The 24692-nt window shown below is 43.4% G+C and overlaps 1 protein-coding gene across 1 annotated transcript in view; it reads right to left on the bottom strand.

The window, feature by feature from the left end:
• Positions 1–7513, bottom strand: part of LOC120324766 (glutamate receptor ionotropic, kainate 1-like) — a gene marked incomplete at its 3' end in the record, with an annotated part of 72344 nt that extends 64831 nt beyond the window's left edge. Inside the window, exon 1 of the mRNA XM_039388875.1 lies at positions 7292–7513. Within this exon, the coding sequence (XP_039244809.1) occupies positions 7292–7424 (133 nt within the window). The remainder of the gene's footprint in view (positions 1–7291) is intronic.
• Between the last annotated feature and the right edge of the window lie 17179 nt (positions 7514–24692).

The raw sequence follows: 24692 nt of genomic DNA, 5'->3' as shown, positions 1-24692 counted from the left end.
TACTCTAAAGGTTTCCATCCCTTGCTAAGAGTTACCACACCTGACCTTCAGCAGAACTCCATTTGCTGAGCAGCTGCAAAGCCAGAGGCTGGGCAGGACATGGCAACAAGTTTGAAAAGATGCTCAGAAGAAACCTGAGCAGGAAAAAGGCACTTCCATGGATGTTGGTGGCCTCTCAGAGGCTTCTGGCTGAGGTCAGATACAGCACCTAATATTGAGCCACTACCCAAATCAGGAGAGGAAGGCATGGGCTCTCCTTCTTCAGAGGATCCCCCAGTGCTGAGGGAAACCTTCAGCACTGTCTGCTTGCACTGCACATCCAGGGCTCGGCTTCAAGCGTGGGCAAATCAAATGGTTCAGGCCATAAAACCCCTCCCTATAAACTGATTACTTAAACATACTTAGCACTGATTTCTGCAGGGTCAGGGCAAACCTTCACCTAACACACAAACCATAAAGAAATGTCCCAGCTGGGATGCAGTGGGCAGAGATCTGGGGTGATGGCACTCAGAGACCTGGAGTCACTCCCAGCTTTGCCATAAATTTGCCAGCAAAACACTGAAGTTATCTGGCCTTGGCTGCCCCAATCAGAACGTACACCTAATTGTGTGTGTCTGGTGAAGTACCCTGAGCTCTGCTTTAGAACATCTCAGTGCTGGTGTTATTCATTACAGTTCTTGTTGAAATATGACATAAGACAAAGCAGGAGGGAAATTAGTTCAATACAACCTTCCATCACATGGTAATACCCCAAAAGCACCAATTTCCATAATTATATTTCTAATTATATGATTCAAGAGTATAAGTCCGTATAAAAGTATATACAGCTTTTCTCCTCAGAGTTGTCTTGCAGAATCATGCTAAACCTGATTTATATAATCAATTTTTTTCCTTTCTTATAGCTACTTAATGTTGTTCTTTTAAAATAACTTTTTTTCCCCCAAAACCCTTTGATCCACAGCATACACCAATGTCTCTTCCTGCTTATTCTGCCCAAAACATTTAGAACTGAAGAGCCTGCATTACTCACAGTGTCCTGAGTGGTTCTGACTATATTTTAGCATGCTTGATCTTTTAAAAGAAAAAAGTGTCAGGTTTTTGTTGGTTTGTTGGGTTTTTTTCTCTGAAGGAGAGCATGCAAAAACACAGTGATTTTAAGGTCTCAGTGGTGCACCCCTGAATTCAGGGGGGCTCTGTCCTTCTCCACCTGAGAGCCAAAGCAAAGCCTCAGCACCCATGTGACACTCCCAGACAGTGTCCCTTGGCCATGACAGCCATGGGATGTCTCACTGCTCCTACATGTGTAGGGACTGCAGTGATTTTTGCACATTTGCTCGCCCCAAACAAGCCCTGCTGTGTATTTCTGGAGATGCTTCTGCACACTGACTGTCACCTCCACCTCCTCAGCACTGCAGCAGGACCCCTGTGCTGCTCAGCAATATGGAAGGATTCAATAAGAATCAATGTGCTGTAAACAGAATTTTGCTTGAAACAGCCCCAGTTTGCATGTGCAGATCTGATGGCACGGCGTGGGAACAATTTCAATGCTAAAGGAATTTATAACTCTCCTCTTTTAAACTTGTGCTGGTGCAGCCTGAAAGCTCAAGGGAAGAAAAAAAAGCAAACAACTAGGAGGTGTGATTGTAAAAGGCCTGATGGACCCAAGAAAAGAAGCTCAAAACCGAGCTTTTGACACAGTTATAACTCTTTGTTCATACTGCTGGGTCATAGAAATGATTCACACTTCCCAGTGTTTGTGCCACCCTAGTTTAGTGTCTTGTACAGGTGAAGCTGTAAACATAATTTAGGAACCTTCTGGACTGTCAGAGGAATTCAAAAACTCAAAAGACAAAAAAAAGGAAAAAAGAAGATACTTTAACAGCCCTATCAGATCCTCACTCCCCCAGCTGAAATGAAAACAATGCCTATTTGGAATAATGAAACAGTTTTAATTTTGAATTTGGATTTTGCTCAGAGAAAGAAAGCAAATTCATCATTTGAAAGCTAATCATTTTCTAGATAATACCCTATAACCTTCAGCAGAAAGGGAGAGGGGAGGGTAATAACATTCCCACTGCAAAGCTTTCCCAAAATCATAAACTCATTACTGTAAACTAAAATCTAAAGTCAACCAAAAACTAGGACATACTGGGCTTGCAGGTTACAGATCCAAAGCTGTGGAGTAAAACTAATCAGTTCTTGGATAGGATTTTTTTTTCCCTGCAGTACAATCTATAGTCTAGTTGGTCAAATCAAGCCTTTCTGAGAAAAGAAGATTAGAGGCAGTTGTTTAAAGTATTGGAGGGGGAGCAGGATTTAAGCTTTATTACCAACCAGGATATACAAAGCAGACTGTAATGAAAAAACAGCATTGGGATTGTATTTGCAGTCTGAATGGAAAATGTTGAGTGAAGGCAGGGCCATATGGAGGAGCTTATAGTTCCAGCAAGAACCGATGCCCTCTGAACAAGGGAAATTAGGGGTTATGGGCAAGTCATGGGAATTCAAAATAAAATTATTGCACCTGAACACTACAAACAGGCTGTTAAGCAAGAAATGAAGTTCAGAGAAACTGCCTTTTATTTTTATTTTATTTATAAGGCACGTTCCTCCTGCAACTGTGCGTGAACTGGCAAAGTGCTCAGCTAAGTAACAACCGCTTCGCATAAACAAAATATTTGATGAAAAGCTCTTATCCTTTGGCAAAACCTCAGCAATTGCACTATTTCGAAGATTTTATCCTGCATTCTGTGAAGATCTTAGCTGTCTGAACTGCTGCACATGTCTTACATAAATGCACTTGAAGCCCTGGAGAACCACAGCAGGATGCCCTATTTACCGGCCCATCTGGAGCTCCACGGATGTGTTCAGCACAGGGGCACTTTAGGATACACTTTACATGAGTTAAGAGAAAATAATAAAATACCCCAGCACAGGTATCAGTGCCCTAGGTTGCTTCCATTTCATTTTCCTACAACCCACTTGGCTTTTCACTGAGATGTGAAACTCTCCATGGTGAACCACGGACCTCCCGTGCCGTGAAACACAGGACTACCATGTCTTTGTTAGGTATAATTCACCTTTTTGTCTCCCTCAGCATTGCTTCTACCATCCTAACTCTGGTCCAAGATAGACAAATCCAACCTTGCTTCTTTAGTTTTCACTTTCTGCTCTCAGGACCTTTTCTTTTTTGTCCTCCACCAGCTTTTACAGACAAGTGGTCCAGGACAGAAGAAACTCAAACTCATAAAACAAGAGCTAAAGACCCATAGGACCTGATTGGGTCAGCATTCCTTCAGAAATATTTGCAGGAAAATAGTTTTCTCTTCAGTGTAGAATGAGGAAATTTAGGTAAATTGTATCACAGTGAACTGATAAGCCACTGAGTATTCAGGATCCAGTGAACGAAGTGTATTTAATGTCTCATCGTCTGGTGATAAAAATGCAGTCCAACTTCCTATAATATCATAAAATAGAGTAACTGGCAGACATCTAGTAAGAAAAACTTATGAAAGCTAACAATTTTCATGATGTTAAAGTATGATAGAGACTTCCCAGGAAGGGTTTTTGCCATGTCACACTGATGAAGCTCAGATGTGTATTAATATCATTTCCTTCACAAAGAAAAGCTCAAAAAGAGTTGGCAAAAAGTAGCAAATTTGCAGCAAAAATAATGAGGTTTCTCTCTTTATCATCCTCATGAGGTGGAAACGGTGGTATCACACAGGAAAAGAACTCACAGCTTCAGGCCTGCTTGGGGAAGTACAGGCATAGATCTTAAAACCTATATTGACATTTTCAACTTATTAGAAAACTGTATTTTGTGGGTTAGGTTGACTTATGTGTGCTTGGTTTAAATCTGATATTTCTCAATTGGAGAGGAATATTATGGGGTTAATTCTGCACTGTGGAAAACACAATTCACTAAATCCCTGGGAATTTTGCTTAAGTAATGAATAAATCAGTGCAGAGTATGAACCCATACTTAAATATTCCATTTAACTACAGGAACACACAAATTACTGAAAATTACTTCTGGTACAAACTGAAGGGTTTCTGTTTCATCACCTACAGCAACTCCTACAAAGTCTACTCATTTGTTCATCTCCAGGAGCTGTTAATTTTAGAGATAATTGCAAGATTCACCCAAGTAACTTCCCGCAGGTATTTGTTGAAAACTGCCATGTTCTCTTTTTAATTAACTCCAGAGCTTTTTTAATAACTTGCTATTGGTTAGTTCTAATCCAGAATGTAGCTCCAATGAGCTACATGTATAAATTTTCACATAATATTCCTGAATTATATTCTTACAACCTGTTCAGAAACTGTAATGGCCTTAAGGACACCCAGTAAGAAATGAGAAAGCTCTGGATCCAGCATTAACAAATTAATTACTGTTGTTGCTGAGATTTCTTTGGAAGCTGTTTCTGCAACTTAACACCTGCTTGAGTTAATTTTTATTCTTCCTTGTATTTCATGTATTTTATACAAGTAGGATAGATAAGAAGGTTAGGTTACTCAGTGCAAAAACTAGGAACTCCTTGGTATTAAATCAAAAATATTAGGGTCACGAACTTTAAATATACTTTTATATAACATAGTCTAGTGGGTTATGTGTAGATGAAGATGATGATTCCTTGGACAGCTCCATAAGTTCATGTATCAAGGGAAAAGCTTTTTCACATGGTTGGGAAAGAAATACTCAGTAAGATATTAACATTTTATTTTATTACCTGAAACAGAAAACTGTATCTTATCTCCAAATCAATTACTTTTATCCTAACGAGTCAGTTTTACTGATCACATTGTCATCTCTCATCTTCTTGTTTAGAGGGCTAGAAAACGAGTCATTAGCTACATGCTGAAAAATAGCTAAATTCATATTGCTTACATGTCCTTTCTCAGCTAATTAAATACCAACATGAGAATCCATTCATTTGTATTATACGCCAGAAAAAAATAATAATAATTTTAAAAAAAAAATCTGAAAGCTCCCTAACAGTGGAACATGCAATTAAACTCTCAGTGTATTAATTGGGGTGCAAAGTGCTGCGCCATTGTATAGCAGTGCTTTCCCTTCCTTAATTAACTAAAACACGGAGAAGAAAATCTGATGGCTTAATAGCAATTGCTTCACTGTCAGAAACACTTTGGGATGATTTTATTATGTTATCACAAAGAGTGTTGGAGGAGTTATTGCCATTACTTCTCTTTGTCACCTCCCAGAGTGACAGACTCGGCGGAGGAACTCGCTGCTGTTAACGGATGTGAAGGATTAATATTTTATAACATCATTACTTTATAGGCAGGATAACTATAGCAATAAGAATACATTTAATATTTTATGCATTCACAGCCACGTAACACACATGGAGCATTTATTCTGCTGCACATCTCCCCGGATGGGTGTTTGGTTGCTGTGATTGAAAGCTGAGCAGTTTGTCACACTTATGATATCGTGGTGGAAGGAGCAGAGGGGACTCAGCATTAGGGTCCAATCACTGTGTGCCCTGACAGAGTGAATCCAAACCAGAAATACATTCAGACCTTGCAGCACAGGGTCAGCACAGCACACAGAGCAATTTGAGGGGAAAACAACGTGGGCAATTGCCCGGGAGCCTTGCTAAACCCAACAGAAGCAGCACAGAAGTTATGCAGTGGAGAGGGTGCCAGAGGGAGCAGTGCAGACCCCAAAGCTCTGCCTGGGTCACTGCAATGCTGATGCCGAGGTTTTAGTGCATTTAGGCTGCGTTCAGGCAACTGTGCCCCCTTTAAACTCAGCTATGCTCCTTCTTCCTTCGGAGGCTATTCCCTTGAAAAGGAAGTTCAGACAGCCTGGCAGCAAGGATGCTTGGGATGTGTTTCCTAATCATCCCACTGGGTGCTGGTGGCTTAGTTATTTGAACAGGGATTGTTTCCTTCCCCGAGTTTCCTTGGCCATGAATTCCCCCGTTTGTGGGATCGCACAGCTCTGTGTTTCGTGTGCTCTGTGCACGGACATCCCCCTCGGCTACACCGCAGCGGCGAGCGGAGAAACAGCAAACTCCACCTGAATCCTCCGGGGAAAAGGGAGCACACTCTGGATATGGACAGTCAGGAGCTTAACATAGATTTTCAGCGCAAGGTGCTGAGTCCCCTCAGCTTTGCTCCCCCTCACCCCGCTGGTGCTGCCTTTGCCCCGCACTTTGAAGGACTGTGCACTGTGCCCCTTAATTTATTTAAATGTTTTAGTCACCTTTGCTCTCTGAGCGCATGAGGAATGATGCTTCCATTTGATGTTTAAAGGAAAGCTGAGTGGGGTTAATGCTTGCCAGGTCAAAAGGCATCAATCTTTAGCTCCGCACAGGAACATGCCTTTGGGAATTGCGGAATGCATCTCCCCGGGCGGCATAAACAGCTTCTTCCCTCTCTTTTTTTTCTTTTCTTGCCTCATGTTCAGTGTTTGTCAAGCAAAAGGGGGATAGACAGAAACAGAAGTGTGGCAGATTCTGCCTACGTCTTTCCCACAGTCTTTCCTAACCCCGAACTCTTGTGATACTTTGTATTCACTATCGCACTTGACTGACACAAGAAACCCACTGTAGGGAGCGAGGCTTCCTGTGAACCGAGCCCCGTTTCCATGGTGCGGAGTTTTCTACTTAAAAAAAATAAATTCCTGTTTTCCGGAGCTACACCTCCGTGCAGCCCCGGGAGGGCAAACATCCCCATCCTACGAGGTTTCCCTTCCCATGCCACAGCCGCTCCTTCTCCGGTCAGACGCGGGAAACCCGCGATGTATTTTAAGGTCACTGAACCGTTCCCGCGGCGGTGTGTGCCCGGCTTTGGGGGCACCTCACAGCGGAGCGCCCTGGCGCTGCCACCCCCGCGCCCAGCCCCGAGCGGCTCCGGGGGATGCTCCGGCGGGATGCCCGCGTCCAACTTCCCGCATCCCGCCACCGCTCACCGCGGCAAACTTTCGGGAGCGGCGTCCGCGGAGCCCCGCGGATCCCAAGCGGCGGATCTCGGCAGCGGATCCCGACAGCGGAGCCGGGCAGGGAAGCGGAGCATCCCCAAGCCCGGAGCAGCGGAGCCGGGCAGAGAAGCGGAGCATCCCCAAACCCGAAGCAGCGGAGCCGAGCAGGGAAGCGGAGCATCCCCAAGCCCGAAGCAGCGGAGCCGGGCATCCCCAGCCCCGGAGCGGCGGCTCCCCGAGAGGGAGGGACGCGGGTCCCGCAGCCCGGCACAACGCGCTCCCCGCAGGATGGGAAGATCCCCGGACCCCCCGTCCCTCCCGCAGCCCCCCGGCACTCACCGATCCGCAGCACTTGCTGGGCGCTCCGGGGCAGCCCCGCCGAGGCGCAAAGCAGCACGAAGAGGAGCCCCCCGCCACCGCCGCCGCCCGGGGCCGTGCGGCGGGGCCAGCGCGGGCCGAGGGCGCTCGCCATGCTCAGTTCATGGGGGGCCCGGCGGGCGGACACCCCCGGCGGGGCCCATGGCGCGGGGGCTCCGCGCTCCCGCCGCCGCTGCCGCGCTGCCCTCGCCCCCCGCCGCCGCCGGCAGCGAGGGAGGGGACGGGAACGGGAATGGGGACGGGCGGCTCCTCCCGCGGGGCGGCCCCGGGCGGGGCCAGGCGGGGCCGGGGATCCGCGCACTCGAGGGGCACGGACGGACAGAGACAGAGAGTGGGGCTGCTGCTCCCCGGCACGGCCCGACCCGCGCTGGGCAGGGACAGGGACGGGGCAGGGACAGACGGGGGGACACACAGAGGGACAGTGGCAGAGCACTGGAACAGCTGCCCGGGGAGGGCGCGGAGCCTCCCTGTCTGGAGGCGTTCCAAGCCCAGTTTCCACCTGGATGCGCTCCTGTGTCACCTGCTCCAGGTGCCCTGGCAGCGAGGTTGGACTGGTTGATCTCCAGAGGTCCCTCTCAACCCTTTTCAGTCACTATTCTGTGATTCTGTGATTCTGTGACTCTGTGATTCTGTGATTCTATGACAGGGACAGGGCAGAGACAAACAGAGGGACAAACAGGGGCAGGGAGAGGTGCAGAGCTGTCCCTGTCCCACCAGCCGGCTCGCCCCGCGTTGTGCTGTCCGGCCCCCGTGGGTCCCTCCCTGCAGCCCCTCCTTGGCCTGGGAGAAGCTTTTTCACCCCCGTACCCCTCAGCCCCGCAGCTCCTGCCCTTTTCCCTCCTGGCTGGACAGGGCTCTGGCAGGATGCCATGTGCAGGGCAGCTCCCTCCTGGCCTGGGTGATGGGGCACAGGCTGTGGGACACCCGTGGGGGCAAGGTGAAGGGCAGGGTTTCTGCACTGTGTTTGCTACCCTGGACCTCTGCAGTCCAGTGAGGGACAGGAGACATGTCCCCTCAGTGCATGTCCCCAGTGGAAGGACAGCAGGGCTGTTGACCTGGACTCAGGTGTTCACAAAGTTCAAGGGTGAAAACTCAAGGCCAGTTTTGAGCTGTCCATCACAGACCAGCAGATCTCTTTTTCCCCGGTGTCCCACTGTTCTCAAATAATTTTTTTAATCTTGTTTTTAAAGGCTGAGTGAAACTCAGAATGCTTCACTACAAAGTAAACATATGGGTCCTGAGCTGATCCAAAAAAAAGCAAAAACCACAAAGGGACAATGACTCCCACCTAGCAACAGAACTAAAATTGTATAGCTGAGATCTAAAATTGAAATCATTTAAATTTGTTTACTTTGTATTCCTCTCCAGCCTGTCTAACTATTGTTCCAGAAATTAACTCCTCGGAGCAGTCACAGAACATGCTGAAGTGCAATGGAAATAAAAGCAGCTACATTATATCTCCCAGTCAGCCTGAAATGGTTCCTGAAAAGCCTGCCTCTACTGTTTACACAGCAATTTAGGCTGTTCAGGAGTTCTCACTACCAAAATTCCCAGCCAGGATCCTGGTTAGTGCCCCTCTGCATTTCTCACAGCGTGTTTTACGTGCGTCATGGGGAATTTTTGCCCGCATGTTTATTTTTTGTTTGTTTACCTAAGAGCCATCCTTTCCTTGGGAACAGAGCATGTTCAACAACTACAGTGTGTGCTCTGGTGTAGGAGGCACAGAAGGAACCCATCAGGCCACCCTGGGCTGCACTGAATGGCTCGGTGACTTAGGCACAATTTTATAACCTGTCATTGCCTTTCAAACATGTGGGAGAAGGCAGAACCTCCTTCTGATGGGAGTGGGAAACCTCATCCCCTGAGCAGGGAATAATAACAACCCCCCTTGGGACACATATTCATCTGCTGCACAAAACCAAGCAGGGCAAGGAGTTCAGGCTGCACCAGCAAGTTCCATTTTCACAGTCGTGCTGGCACGGCAAATAACAGTGACACAGCAGCAAGGACTGCTTCCCAAAGGGGAAGCCACATCAGTTCCACTTGACTGAGAAATGGTACTGTTCTAAAGAAAAAAAAAAATAAAGGAAAGTGTTTCCTCAGGAAAATGCACCTACTGGTATTTTCAGAACCGCCTGCCCTGAGCCTAAACAGGTTCCTGTGAAATTCAGACACCACAACGCTGCACTGAGATAAGAAGTCGACCAGAATTATAATCTTTAGGGAATAGCACTGGTTTGAGTGTTCTGCTTCTTTGAAGGCCTTAAGGACATGGACTGAACAGAATGGGCAAAGTGGGAGCTCAGTGATGGCTGCACGAGGGGGGCAGAACTCTGCAGACATTTGCTACCAGTAGGAGAAACAGGAGCAGCTCCAGCTCAGCAAACCCCCCTTGTGACAGGAGCTGCTCACAGGGAACTGGAAACAGGGACTGGTTTCTGCCCCAGGATGCAGCTGAGAGTTACCCAGGCTGTGTTCCACAGCTCCATAAGGCTTTTCAAAGGTTATGGAAAAATCAAAATCATCTCTGATGCTGCAGAGACTGGCCAAGCTTTAAAATCAAAAATAGTCCATTTGCTACTGTGAAAGGTCTCTTTTTCTCAGTTTTTCAGGTTTCATTTGTGTATATGACCCCCTGTTCTGCACTGGTCAGAGAAGACAGGAAGTCGAAGGTTCTGTTTTCAGAACTTTTCACTGGAAAACTGATGGTGGGAAAGAATCTTAAGCCATCCACTTTGAGATTTATAAAATTTCCTCTTCTTGAAATAGTTCTAAAAAATATTTTAGAATTAGAAATGGGACATTTTGAAACACAAAGGAGCAGAAAAAAATTTTAACTGACCAAAATTTTCCTGCAAGTGTTCTCCAGGTTTCTGGTTTTACAGTAGGCTCTAATCCATATGGTTCTTCTGTTGCTTGCAGTGTAGTCATTCACCCAGTAAACTCCACCCCACAAAATCAAGACATGTTTTACAGGGAGTGTTGTTTTATTTCTGGTTGATATTTTAAGATGAGAAGTCTCAATACGGTTCATCTTGCTGGTCTCCTTTTATCAATGTTCTCAAACCTTTAATCTTCTTTTGGAGTGTGCTCAGAAAGTGGAGGGGAAAAGCCCAGATCTCGTGCCAATCTTTTTTTCTTTCAGTTAAGCAGGTTTGAATGCCCCGAACTTTAATATGTAAGATGTTGTTCAGCTCTTACTGGTGCCATGTTTGCTTGTTCATTGATTGCATTGTCTTTATTTAGATTAATTTATCAGTAAGATGTGTTGGAATACTCTTGGAATAAAAGATAGGGTGGATAATAAAAATATGTTCTTATCACATGGCACATTAATATTACAAATGGTGACACAGTCCTTTCCACAGGAATTTGAAGTCTTTTTTCTTGTTTCACAACATGAAATTCCAGTTAGATATAATGTGTAATTATTATGGAATTTGCAGTTAAATAATACTTTTAGGCTAAGAACCGAAACCTCATCAGCTATCAGGGCCTCATGACTGAATCTGGGGATGTAAACCACCTCCTTCCCATTTTGTACCCATTTCAGGATTCTGATTTGAGTTTGGAAGTGGCCAAAATATCAGAAGGACGAGTGCATGCAAATGTGTAGGGAAATCTGGAAGTTTTCAAAAAAATTCTTAATTTCTTGGTCAAGTTCTGAGAAATTTTAGCTGTGTTCTGTTGCCCTCAGGACTTTAACCAGACTCTGGCCAGTCAAAGGTACTTTCCTACAGAGTTGAGGAGAGAAGATTAGAGGAGAGGAGAGGAGAGGACAGGACAGGACAGGACAGGACAGGACAGGACAGGACAGGACAGAGACAAGAAATCTGATCTGTGGAGCAGAGATGGTGGATGTGAGTGATGGAGAGAGGTGCTTGAGTGGAATTATTCCAGATTCCCCTGACATGCCTCCAATTTTGGTTCAGTTGAAGTCAAAGAATACTTTTATAATTTCCCTCCCCTCTCTATTTAACAGAATGTTACCAAAACACCACTGAATTCCATGTAGGTGAGGACGTTACATTAATTTTTAAACTTAAAAAGACCCAAGTACTTTAGCTGAAGCAACATAATACCTAGGAAAGCAAATACAAATTATTCTCCCAAATGAGAACAGCACTGTTATTACAGCAAGTTCAAACACCTCATTTTAAAAAAGCTCTTTTTTGGTTCAAGTGTTCTCTTTATTTATGTTCCCAGACCCATAAATGCAGTTGTCCCCTTTTCAAAGTCTTTTCACTAAAAATGCTACAGTGAAACTCTTAACAAACTAACATTGATCTCCTCCATTGAACCAGTCTAACATTAATCTGCAAAACTGCTTTTCCCTGAGCTGTAGATACTTTTATCCACCACACTATTTAGCTGAAAGACATAAATAACCTGCAACTCAAACTCAAGCCACTGGAAACCTTTCTCAGCCAAAGACTTACTACATTTTTTTTTTCTCCAATATATGTTACGCCAGAGACTTTTTGAACAAGAAAACTCCCACTGTGTAGACAGAATCTGGGCACGTCTTTCATCAAAGAAGGGACTTTTATTGGTCACTTCTGTAGAAATCTAGAAAGTTCCTCTAAAATGAGTGGAGTCGGTCTAAGCTTCCAAGCCATGCTTCTGCCCTGAGAAGCTCTTGTCATATTTGCTTTTTACAGAAGAAATAAACCCACAAAAACAAGAACCTTTTAGCAGATAAGGAGGAGGGGAGAAGAATTAATACTGTTTTACCTAAACTGCTCCATTTCCTCAGTGTATACTCCTCTTTTCTGCCATTAAGTTACTATTAATTATGAGTAAGCTGGTGGGGTAAATTAACACCCGTTCCAAATCTCTACCAGTATAATTTAAATATGTCCTAACTCATTTTTCTACTTCCACACTTGTTTCAAAAGAGAGATTTAGGTGTCCAAAAGAGAGTCTTTCACTTTATTACTGTAGTGCCCCAGCACCGACGAAATGAGGTGGGACCTGAGGGAGAAAGGGTGTTATGAATCTGCTATTTATTTGTAGGCCCTTAGTCCAGGCATTTTAGCCCTTTTTTCTACTCATCCACAGATGTGAATCAGAATTTCAGTAATAAAAAAATCCTCCACTGCTTAGGAAACACTCTTAAGTCTGCTCACAGGAATGAATGTCTCAATTTAAACATGTGTGATATATGTGCTCTGATAGCTCACACCATCATTTACATTGCACCTGGCACGACTGAACTCAGAGACAGCTGTAGTTCTTGTTTTTAAATCTCTGCATTCTAAGGATCTGTGTTTGTTCTGTGAATGTTCTGTCTTTCACTTGGCATTTGCATGATCTATTTTATATATCCACAAACGATGATGCTATCTGTCATAAAAACAATATATGGGACTATGTGTAGAGATAAACAGGTTTAAATTTATCTATCAGCAGAAAATTGAAAAGGCACTTAGAATATTTTAAGATTTGTATATTACATACTTGCTTACATAGAAAATATAATCCATGTATATATTATACATAAACGTGTAATTTTAATAACTGGGCATTATTTATTTCTATTTATTGGTTGTTTTATGGGTTTGACAGGACCCCATTGTGGCAGGAACAGTGCTGGAAATGAAGCAACATGCACCTCTGTGCCACCCCAGCCCTGCTCAGAACTCCACAACCATCTATTAACAGACTCCCATCTCCTCTCCTTGGGTGTGAGAGGAATTGGTTCAAGGCAGAATTGCTTGTGCTTCTTCCCCACTTCAATCACAGGCCACAGGGAGATCCTCTCTCCTCTGGGAAAAGCTTAGATTAGAAAAAGCAGATGTATGAGCTGCAGAGCAGGCACCACACTCCATGTACACTGTCATGGAGAACCTGGAAAAGCTGCTTGTGCCTCCCATTTTTTCCTTTATGTTGGTCATGCTTCATTTTTCTTCAGAGTTAGCAGGAATACTAGAGGAGTAAATTAGGAAATAAGTGTCAAGGAGAGAAGTAAAAGGAAGCCTATTAAGAAAGAAGGATGGAGGGGAGAACTGGGAGTGCAAGAAGGAAAGATGAAGGAAGAAGACAGACAAGTGGAGCTGCAGTGGAGGCAATAAGGAGACAGAAATCATTTGGCATTGATATGTCTCAGAAACAGTACATTTTTGTGGCTGCAACCCAAGGCTCAAGGAGTCCCTGAGCTGGGTGCAGAGAGTTTGGCACGTGGCACAGAGGAAGGAGAAGGATGTTATTCCTTGGGGGATGAAGAGGGAGCTTTCAGCAGCAATCCCATTTGTATTTTCCACAGCGCTACTTGTGGTGAAACAGGACCCACCTGGGGGCTCTCCCTGTGCTTCATTATTTATCAATAAAATCCTGGCAGCCTCATTATTGATAAATAAACCATGGCCTTTGACAGGAGCTTCATTATTAATAAACAAGTCGTACCCTTTGCCAGGAGCTTCATTATTGATAAATAAGCAAGCCATGCTCTTTGCCAGGTCTGCAGCTAGGGTGGATCTCAACACTGAGACAAGTGCCTATGGTCAGACAGCAGTGCTGCAACACCACCCAGGCTTGGGTGGGCCTGCAGAAACTTCCTTGGCTTGTACTCCTCCGTTTTCAGACAGGAGTCACCAGTATGTACTTGTGTCCCTGCACTTTTATATGTGCAAAGAAGTCCAAGATGAAGATGCACATCATCCAGCCAGTCTGCACTGCCTTGGGTCCGTAGGAGCCAGCCCTGCACGCAGCTCCTGCAGGGATTTACCCCACTCTGAAAGCAGGTTGAACAGACAGTGTGCAAGGCAAGTCTAGTCCTCCCCTTGCAGCTAAAATCACAGTGGTCTTGCTGGGACTGAGACTGAACATTTCATTTCCAGCTCTGTTTGGCTCCTTGGGGGGCTGCCCATTCCATTGACTTTGGGGGTTGGAACAGGCTCTTCAATATTCTGATGTTGGAAGTAAGTTTCTCATCTAATATACTTCCTGTAATTACAAAAGGAGTTCTACATGAACACAATTTCAGTGTTAAATGCAATCAAGGAGATTTCCTTTCAGACTCAGCCTGAAGTTCCTGTGTACAGACAAATCGTGTTATCCTAAAGCCTATACTTTAATGTGATGTTCTTTTATGGCTTTCTTAATAACCCCAAACCAACCCAAACTGCATTTCTGTAAGCAACTTGGATATATTTTTAAAGTGACTCTCCTCTACAGTGCCCAAATTAAATTTAAGCTGCTCTAGTGCATCTGTGAACCAATTTCTTGCATGCTTTGCTTTTTGCCTCTCATACAGCTAATGTTGCTGAAGACTTTGCTATTAGCATTACATTGTGAATTGAAAACAGCCACATTGCCTGTACTCTCCATTCCTGCCTGTTTTGGGTGGTTTTTTGTCCTGCCTCCTGCCTAATTCACATTCTGTCCACTCCATTGTGTTGCTGCATGAATGCTCTCTGCAACCAGCTGATGACTTGCCCATTATTTGACCCACTAGAAGCACTTTTCTGCCTTTTCTGTAGGGAACAGAAGAGGATAATAATAATTTCAGCCAAACCCCCTATTTTCTTTTTTTTTCCTGTGTTGTGTCAAAAAATTCAGACTGGAACCATCCACTGCTCAAATGCCCCTTTGGAGAAGGCATTGTGTGTAACAAGACTCAAATGCCTCTGCCTGTGTCTTTTTCTTCCTTAGCCATGGCACAGAAAGGCAGGAGAAGGTCATCATACCTGAAACCATGAAGTTGTCCCTGAGAAACCCCCCAGCCTTCCTAGATCTCTTTTGTCTTCTTGTGGTTCTTAATTAGCTCGAAGTGCAGGTTAATTGAAACAATCCAGTCAGTGTAGGGCAACTTCTATAGCTGTGCCTGTGGCACTCAGTGCAGTGTGTTTTAGGAACAAATAAAATGCTTTCACAAGCTGGGAAGTCAATCAGCACAGTTATTTTTATTGCTTTGGGGTACTTAAGTCTTCACCACAACACTAATTCCCGATTCTTTCCTACTTATGTAATTTACACAAATCTGATTTTCTCACCGTGATAAATAAATTGGTTTTCACTTACTTCTGGGTTTCTTTTTGTGAAAAGGTATTTCACAAAATATTTTAAATAAAAACAGCAGAGCAAGTTTAAATATCCTGTGCCTGTAATTGGATATACTTACACATCTCCCTGATAATCCATATTGACAGTATTAAAATCCTACATAGAATTTAGGGAAAGATAATTCAGCATAGCTCTGTTTGCCTCTCATGGGCCTGTGCCAGTTTGTGCCACCAAGGACACAACTCCTTTTGGGCTACATCCCTACATTTTGAAATGGAGTTGTACCTTGAGCTGCATTAACGACAGCAAGGGAATATTGCAGCTTCCAAATTGGTGGAATTTTCCCATTAGATTTAATATTTCGGTGTTACAAGCCAAAACAACTTGAAAACCACACATAATGATGTGAAATCAATCAGATTCTTATCCTGAGCTGCAATACAGCCCAGGGACCTGAAAATCCAACCTCTCGCACTGGAGGAGTGCCATTAAAAATAATGAGCTGCTGTTATCCTTGTTGCAGTGAAGGGTGTTCTCAGGGTCCTTAATAGAATACCAAAGTTTAGCTGAAGTGTCTGTGGAGCAATTAAATAACCCCAGTAAATACATTTTCACTGATATCAGTGAGGTATTTCGCTTTGTGGATTTGGGATTAAACTGCCCACACTGGACTCTAAAAATCTCTTTTTCTTTATTCTCAGATTAGATACAGCACTGAAAGCACAGGCCAAAAATCTTTACCCATTCTTCAGGTAATTTTATGATCAGTACCCTCACTTGCTGTTCACTAAAGTGGATTCCAACTTCAGTGGAGCTGATTTTATTCTGAGAGTTGCTGATTAATGTGCACATATACCCTGCTCTGCCTATGGCTGCATTAGCTCCAGCACAAGGCTTGTAATCAGCTTGACTAATTTTATGATAACCTCTTTGAACCATCTTCATGTGTAAATACTTATGGAAGATTACTGATTAAAAAATATTGATGAAAAGGAGTAAAAGTGATTGCATTGTTAAGATATTTTTGCTGGCATGTCCTTTTCTGAAGATCACCTGGAATCTCCTGGAGCTGTTTTGGGAAGGCTGTGTCAGGATGATAGATCACATTTCCACATTTGTGTTTCCAGGGGACTTTCGAAAATGTTTATTTTGAATTGCATAATAAATAACATTTTGCAATGAATTCGAGGATGTGGGTTCTGCTTTCAAAACCAACTTTCAGCTCTGAATCACAGAACGGCTCGGTCTGAAAGGCACCTCTTGAAATCATCTGGTTCAAGCAGGGCCACCCAAACTGGCTTGCTCAGGGTCATGTCCACTCTGGTTTTCAGTATCTCCCAGGACAGGGGCAACCTGTGCCAGTATGTGATGGCCAGCACAGTAAAAATGTCTTTTCTTATGTTCCTGAGTCAGATCCCAAGTGAAAAACCACCTTAAACGAGATTAATAATGGGACAAAGAGTTTGTGCTACAAAACATTCTATACAGTTTTAAAATTTCCTTTGTGCAATGGCAAAACAAGGTAAAAAATGTTCTGTTTCTTAGTTTATTCAGCAGGAAAAGTGTGAGCCAGACAAGAGGTGACCTACATATGCAATTGCTTGTTTGTTGAGCTCAAAGCCTTTGCCCACATCTCATAAACCATAGAATCATATAGGTTTAAAAGGATCTCTAAAATCATCGAGTCCTCTATGATTTTCTCAAGTATCATTATTAATTGATATTAATGCTCATTGCTCTTGTGTTGACAGAGGAAAAAAACCACACACCACTGTGGAAAGCATTCCTGTTAAAAGACCAAAGCTGAAATGATGGTTATTACTGTCTTTACAGAACAAATGTGCTGTGTAAAATATGACTTTTAGCAGCCTCTGTTCCTCGGGCTGTTAACTCCAGGGAAGCACAAGGAACAGGAATTCCTTGTCCCACAGGCATTCTCAGACAAATTCAGAGACTTTGAATGTGAACACGAGGGAGTTGGACATGAGTTTAAAGAGACACCAGGGAAACAATTCTGGGAACAGCTGCCGGGGGGGAATGAAAGGTCCAGGAATCCAGTGTCCCACCTCCAGCAGGTCCTCGTGGCAGGGTGAGAAGAGGGGTAAGAGAGGGAGATGTTGTCCAGTATTTTCCTCCCACCCCTGGCCCAGGAACTTCTCAAAGCATCAGTGCCAAGTTTGGTGCCATTGGGATGATTTAATCCGAAGTGAAGCCCATGCTCTGACACAGTCCATATATATTTTTATATGTGCTACACATAACCAGGTTCCACATTCCCCAGCTACAAAAACAGGTCAAGGAAGGCTGGAAGGGTTATGACATTTTCTAAAAAAAACATCTAGGTGTGAAAAACCTCCTTCTACCTTGGAGGTGTGACTGTCAGAATGTTTTACAGAGCTTTAAAACATCTTTTTAACACTTTAATTCAAAAAAAAAACAACAACAAACAAACAAAACCACTAAATGCAGTGTATCTACAGCAAATCTCAGAATATTCTCATTTGTTGTAGGTGCTGGATCAGTCTGAGAGTGGAGAGTCCTTCTCATAGTGTGTGAGCTCCTTATAAACACATGAAAAGGAAAACCAGAGTGGTTGACAAGAAATTGGGTAAAAACCCCGAAGAGTTAACAAATATAACAAAGAAATTCACTGTGTTCAACAGTGTGGAATGTACAGAAGAAGGGGGGAAACTTTTGCATGATTTAATATTGTCTAATTGTCATAACTACAGTTGAAAAGTTTGCCGGGCAGAGGTGTGATATATAAAACTCAAGATAGGAAAAGATAAAAATTATTGCTTAGATTCCTGTCTTTGCATTTATCTTTTCAAATATATCATTTATTATCTAGTACCTGTGCATATTTTAGCCTTTATTTTTCAGATTTCCATAAATTAAATAAGAATTAGTCAAACACTGAAGATTTATTTTGTCACTAATGATCATCTAGTAGTGACACTGGCAAAATTCTAAATGCAGTTTTTGAGGACTGGACTGGGTTTGCTTTTTTCCTTCTTTCTGGAAAAGTTAGCAAGGAGCAGCCTGGCCATTTCCAAGAGAAAAATGTTTATATTTCCCCAAGGTTATAAAACAACAAACGAACCTCACCAATATTTCTTTGAATTATTCATTTGTGTTTCGGAGCACAAATTTTGCAGCACTGGAAGTAAAATTTAGTTTCATCTGCCTACCCCACACTACCTTTGTGGAGGAAGGGGAAAGGCACTGATTGTTCATGCAGACCTGTGATGTCCAGGAGGTCACCATTTCAACAGGGGAAGGGGAAGGGGAAGGGGAAGGGGAAGGGGAAGGGGAAGGGGAAGGGGAAGGGGGGGGAAGGGGAAGGGGGGAAGGGGAAGGGGAAGGGAAGGGAAGGGAAGGGAAGGGAAGGGAAGTGAGGGGAAGGGAAGGGAAGGGAAGGGAAGGGAAGGGAAGGTTCAAATAAGAGTATTAATAGACTGTGCCATTCCCTGTCCATCACAGGGACCACCCCATTTCCTATTCTTAGCTGTGTTGTTGCCACATATGTGATTATTCTGCCTTTTCTAGAGCTGCTTGCAAGGAGTATTTGCAGCTGACTACTAAGAGTGTGTTGTTTTCTCAACAGAAACTTTTGCTGTTTAATCTCCTCTCTTAAGTTATGACTCTTCTGATATCCTAATCCACTCCCAGCTTCACACTTTGGTGATGATTTTGTGGGACTGAGGAGCAGAGTGTGTGCCCAGAATCCATCCTTTCTGCTATCAGATCTTGGAAGCATCACCCATACTGTGTTTTCATGTTTGCCCCCGAGGCAGACACTGTTTGTGATGTGTCTTTAGGAAGAGTCAAACATTATTTGCAGCCTGATTTTTTAATGCAAGGAAGTTAAGCAGACCTGGAGTTTTAGTTTAGCTTGTGCTAACCCCCTCATATTCACACCCTTAGAGCTACTTTAATTCATTTGTAAACCCCATTTTCCACTGTCTAGGTCCATCTTCAGCCTGGAGAAGAGAAGGCTTTGGGATGGCCTGATTGCAGCCTCTCAGTACCTGAAGGGAGCCTGCAAGAAAGGTGGAGAGGGACTTGGATAAGGGATGGAGGGACAGGACACAGGGAATGGCTTCCCACTGCCAGAGGACAGGGTTAGGTGGGATATTGGGAAGGAATTCTTCCCTGGGAGGGTGGGGAGGCCCTGGCACAGGTTGCCCAGAGAAGCTGTGGCTGCCCCATCCCTGGAAGTGTCCAAGGCCAGGTTGGAGCAACCTGGGCTAGTGGAACGTGTCGCTGCCCATGGCAGGGGGTGGAACTGGATGATCTGGAATGTCCCTTCCACCCCAAAACATTCTAAGGGAAGTTTAGAGTTTAGAGTCCATTGTGCTGTCCCAGAAACTGCCCTTTCCCTTTTCCAGTGAAAACACCACAGGAACTTCAGTGTTTTTACCTGAATAACCTGTCAGCAGAAACAACTGGTGACTTTTTCTACTAAATAAGGCTATTTTAATCCTAAGCAATGTAAGAAAGCAAAGCTTTCTGCTGACACCAAAATAAACCAAGTCTTGCTTGGGGCAGAAAGACTTTTTGACTCTGGATGCTGTTGTAGCACAGTGGTTGTGTTCACAGATATAAAGGGTACTTGTAAACCCCCACTGAACGCTGCCTTTGTGAATATTACAGTGCTTTGCCCTCCTGTGAAATACCTGGAGAACAAAACAGGACACATTACTTTCATCTAAAATGTCAATAGAAACATTTTCTTGCTCAAAAGCCCTCTCTAGGTATATGCCATAGAAATGATATTTAATCCACACTTTGTCAGCCAAGTGGGGGAAAAGGTTCAAAATACTACATTCGAGTATTTATTTTAGAGTACTCAGATGTCAGTGGTAGTAGCACTGCAGGACACAGAGACAGTGAGGAAACTTTGCCATGGAACCTCAGTAAAATGTTGTGCTCTGCCATTTCTGCTGCACTTTCCTTCTTGGGAGACCCTGGCTGTTTGTAACATGGTTATTTGTAACAGTGAATTATGGTCAGAGACCATTAGGCCCTTCTGATGATTCTTCCAGAATGGAACTGAATCTATACTGATGTTTGGTGAAATTAATAATAATCCTGGAAAATATTATTTTTAAATATTTTAAAATATATTGATTAATTAATAATTAATAATAATTTATTAAATAATGATTGGTTAATTAATGTTTTAAATATATTATAAAATATAGTGGTGCACTGGAAACACTGATGCCACTTTAATTGGAAAGGTAAACTTTGTCCTCACTAATCCTCTTGGTATTTTTCTTTTAATAAATATGAACATCTTTCACGCTCAGATTAATGAGAATTTAGTTTATCATTGTGATAATTTTTTGGGGCTGAGAAAGAATTTTTGGGCTGATACAGAAAGAAAAGAAGAAAACCCAAACAACTGTGGTAGCATTGACCTAAAAATGCCTCAGCTAGAAAGAAGGTTCTGTAGTTAGACAACAGAACATATTCTTGTACCTCTGAGCATGTTTATCTGAAGTCATCCACTGCAGGATGTTATGAGAATACCTCAGGGAATGAAGTAAATTAGGAGGATTTGACAAAGTCCTCAGATCTGACTGAGAGGAGCAACTTCTACAGAGAGGAATTGATAGAAAGTGTTATTTTATTTCTTCTATTCTATCACTGTATCTATTTTGCCTCAGTGACACTCAGAGCCCCGTGTTTAGGCATCACACAGACACATTACAAGAGACAGAACCTGCCCAAAAGAGCTGGCAGAGCAGCCCAAGAAAGATATATCATGGCAAAAAACACTATTATTCTTGGTTTATATAGCAGAATATAAAGGGATATATACAGACAGGGATTAAGTATATATGCCCAGCATCAAACTGGAAGGAAACCAAGAGCAAAGCCAAAATCCAAACCCAAAATCTCCCAAATTCACATTCACAATCAAAAAAAACTCTCTTAACCTTTGGTTAAGTCAAAATCCAAACCAAAAATCTCCTGAATTCACATTGGCAATTTAATTCTTTGGCTTGTGCTTGACTCACATGTCAATGACACTTCTAAAACACTGCAGAGTGTTTTTTAATTTCGGGAGGCAAAAACCTCTGGCCTCAGCACTCTCCATTGTCATATGTCTCTAGTCTCAAAACACATGATTTACAGTAATTGCCTTTTCCAAGTCCACCCTTAAACTAAATCTCAAAAACATTTATAGGTTTTCAGGTATAAGGAGATGAACAGCATTTCTCTGCAAACAAGTATAAATTGTTGGTAACATCATCGTTGTAGCTTTGACATCTTTGTTAGAAAGAAAACATACTCTTGCAGTGACTGAAAAATGTTAAATATTGTCCTGAGAAATAAAAGAGGGGAAGAGAGGTAGGAGGGGTCATTTAATTTTGTTACGAGGCTTCGAGTGCACTGACTGGAGTACACAAAATTCTCATTATGAGTCCTTGAGTTTTCTGCTCCTCTGAATTCCTGAACAAAGTGGTTCCTCCAGTGCAAGCAGAAAAATCAGTGAAATATCCTATTCCTGCTGAACCATGTTATCATAATGATTTGGTGCATTTTATTCATTCTAGTTATCTCAATTTGAAGTGTCTGAGGGAAGGGAAGAGTCGCAGACGGGAGGAGAGGGTGGAAGGGAACAGCATAACAGAGACATGCTACCAGAATTTGTCTCAGTCAGGGGCATACATTAAAACTGAACTTCAGTCGATTTGCATTCATTAAAATACATTTTATCTTCATGTCATGATTACTTTGAATTATGTCCTTTCCGTGTGACTTTGACTAAAATCCAAACTTGTTGTAGTGGAACTGGTTTTGTTGACTTCTTGTAGGTCTGTGTGGTGCCCAGATCGATGTGTCTGCTGGGACAAAGGACTGTGCACCCTCTGAATGAAGAATTTTGGGATGTTCAGGTGTGTTAACTCGTTGCTGATGCAGTCACTCTCCCAAAGGAAGCAGGTGTCATCAATATAACTAGATAGGATCAGTAGATAGTCTTTCATAGCTGGCTGGAAGAAATGAAAACCTGCTGCTTAACAGTCAGAATTTTAGTTATGCAGGAGCCTACAGTGAATGAAGCCAGTTTGGTTTAATAGTTATGTATATTTTAGTAGTTATATGCATTTTAAATATTTGTATATTTTAACGTAATATATATTTTAATAGTTATATATGTTAATAGTTGTATGTATATTTATATATAGATTAATAGTTATATATACATTTTTAGGACAGGATCACAAGCCAGTGCACACAGTGGCTTAAGCACATGGCAGATTAAAAGCCCTTATCTATATGTGTGACTCCCAGTGTCCATGGGAACTTAGAGCTGGATTTTTCCCTCTTTCCTTCCAAAGCCATTGGAAAACAGGGTGTATAGGCCAAGGCAATGTGCTGGTAGCTGCAGGCAGGATTAACCCAGTGCCACTGGGGAACAGCTCCCGCCCCACTGGAGCTGTGCCATCCAACCCTGTGCCCTGCAGCCTTTCCTGGAGGGCAGGGAAGCTGCCCGTGGAGCCGGGAGCTGAAGCCACAAGGGGAACATGACAGTGCTCGTGCCCATTCTTCCCTGAGATCAGCCATAAGGAATGTGTCAGCAGCAAGGAGCAAGGCAGTCCTTGGGGGAGAGCTTTTTCCAAAGCCCTTGGCATGTGTTAATTTGTTAGGACACATTGCAGAGGGCAGCAGCATTCCCCAAACAGAGATAACACATCTGCTTGGACAAAGCCCTGAAGGCAAATTATTGTGTGACACAGTTCTTGACCTTTTCATGTCTTCCTGTGACTCTCCCAGTCCCCAAAGCCTTAGGCATGGCTGTGATCCTGAGCTGGGCAGGACACAAGCCCAGGAATCTCACTTCCCTGGCCCAGGAACAGCCAATATTTGTTTTGCTTTATCCGGCCTCATTTCCTCATATGCTGAGAGAACATATATAAGAGGAGGATTTAGCACAATAAAAAGATGCCAAAATGGAGAGTAACTGGATGTTTGGGACTGCCTTCTGAATGTGTTTGTTGGAGAGCTTGATTTTTATTAGTTTTCTTTAGAATTAAGCATTTCCTAGATAGTTTATCTGTTTTGTAGCTTGTAAGTCTAAAGGCTGCTCCCATAAACCACTTCAAAGCAAAGATAAAGCTTCTTTTATCCCCACAAAAGACTTTTCATGCTTAAGACTCTATATGGTTATTTATCCTACTTGCATTCAGATGCCTTATTTCTGTAGCATCTGATCATCCCTTGGCCATGCAGTGGTAAAACTTTGCTTCCTACTGTTTAGTTCTCTCAGAGATTTTTTTTTTCTGAGACCATCAGGGGTGGGATGAAAAGGAGAATTGGGTTTTTACAGAGTAGGAAACTGCTCTGTGTCACCTGTGGCCTCAAAAGTCACAAGGCTGGCAGCACCTCTGTAAGATCTGTCCCTCTAAGGTGAACTTCTGTCAGTTTTAAGCCAAATCTGGAGAGACAATGCCCTTCCTAAATTTCCAAATACTCTTCAGTAACCTCATACCCATTGCCTGGCCTTTCAGGAGTAGACACTTGCTCATTTTCTGCCAGCAGTGTTCATTCTGCTGAGTCTTGGTGGATTGTTGGATTTAAGTAATTATTCCTAAAGGGAAGGCCATGCTCCTAATGGACAGAGCTCCTTCCATGACACTGGAAAGTGTAATTCCTGGGCTAAAGTTAAAACAGTGAGTTTCACCACTATTAATTTGAATTTCTGCAGGCCAGGCAGGTTTTTTTCCCTCCCTCAGACTCCTCATCTTTTGCATAAAATATGCATTGGCTCCAGAATCAGTGTGGGGAACGTATCCATCAGCTCCACAGGAACTAGTTCAGTCCAGGCATCAATCTTCCCACTTTCTGACTGGAGAGAGATGCCACCTGCTCTGAGAAATGACTCCAAGAAGAGTCTTTAATGTTTGATTCTCTTTCCTCAGGAGCAAGTGCTGCCTCGGAAGGGAGGGCAGGAGCCACAGGGGAATTCACAGGAAATAAATGTTCCTGAGAACACCAGGCTGAACTAAGTGGAGGTTTAAAGTGGGGATGCTCCCTGACTTCACACAGCTTCTCTTTCTCCCTGAATTTCCACACTGTGCTGATATTCACGTAGGCAGTCCTGTGGCTCCCACAGGAGAGTCCCAGGGTGACAAAGGAAGGGAAGAGGGTACTGGATACTTCCTTAGAGGTGAAATATAAAGCAAAAAATGCCTTTCTGTGTGTGTATCTCCTCTCTGATAAATAAAGCAGACTCTCTAGCCAGAGTTTTACATCAGCTGAGGTTGGGATTTATATTTTAGAAAGGGGGAAGAGAAGGTCCTGGCTCAAGCTGATGGGAAGGGAACCCAGCATTCCCTGGAAG

The sequence above is a fragment of the Pipra filicauda genome, unplaced genomic scaffold (assembly GCF_003945595.2).
Source record: "Pipra filicauda isolate LSUMZ 115617 unplaced genomic scaffold, ASM394559v2 scaffold693_size149821_pilon, whole genome shotgun sequence".
Taxonomy (NCBI): domain Eukaryota; kingdom Metazoa; phylum Chordata; class Aves; order Passeriformes; family Pipridae; genus Pipra; species Pipra filicauda.
The sequence above is the reverse complement of the archived record's forward strand: the minus strand, read 5'-3'. Positions and strand labels throughout refer to the sequence as shown.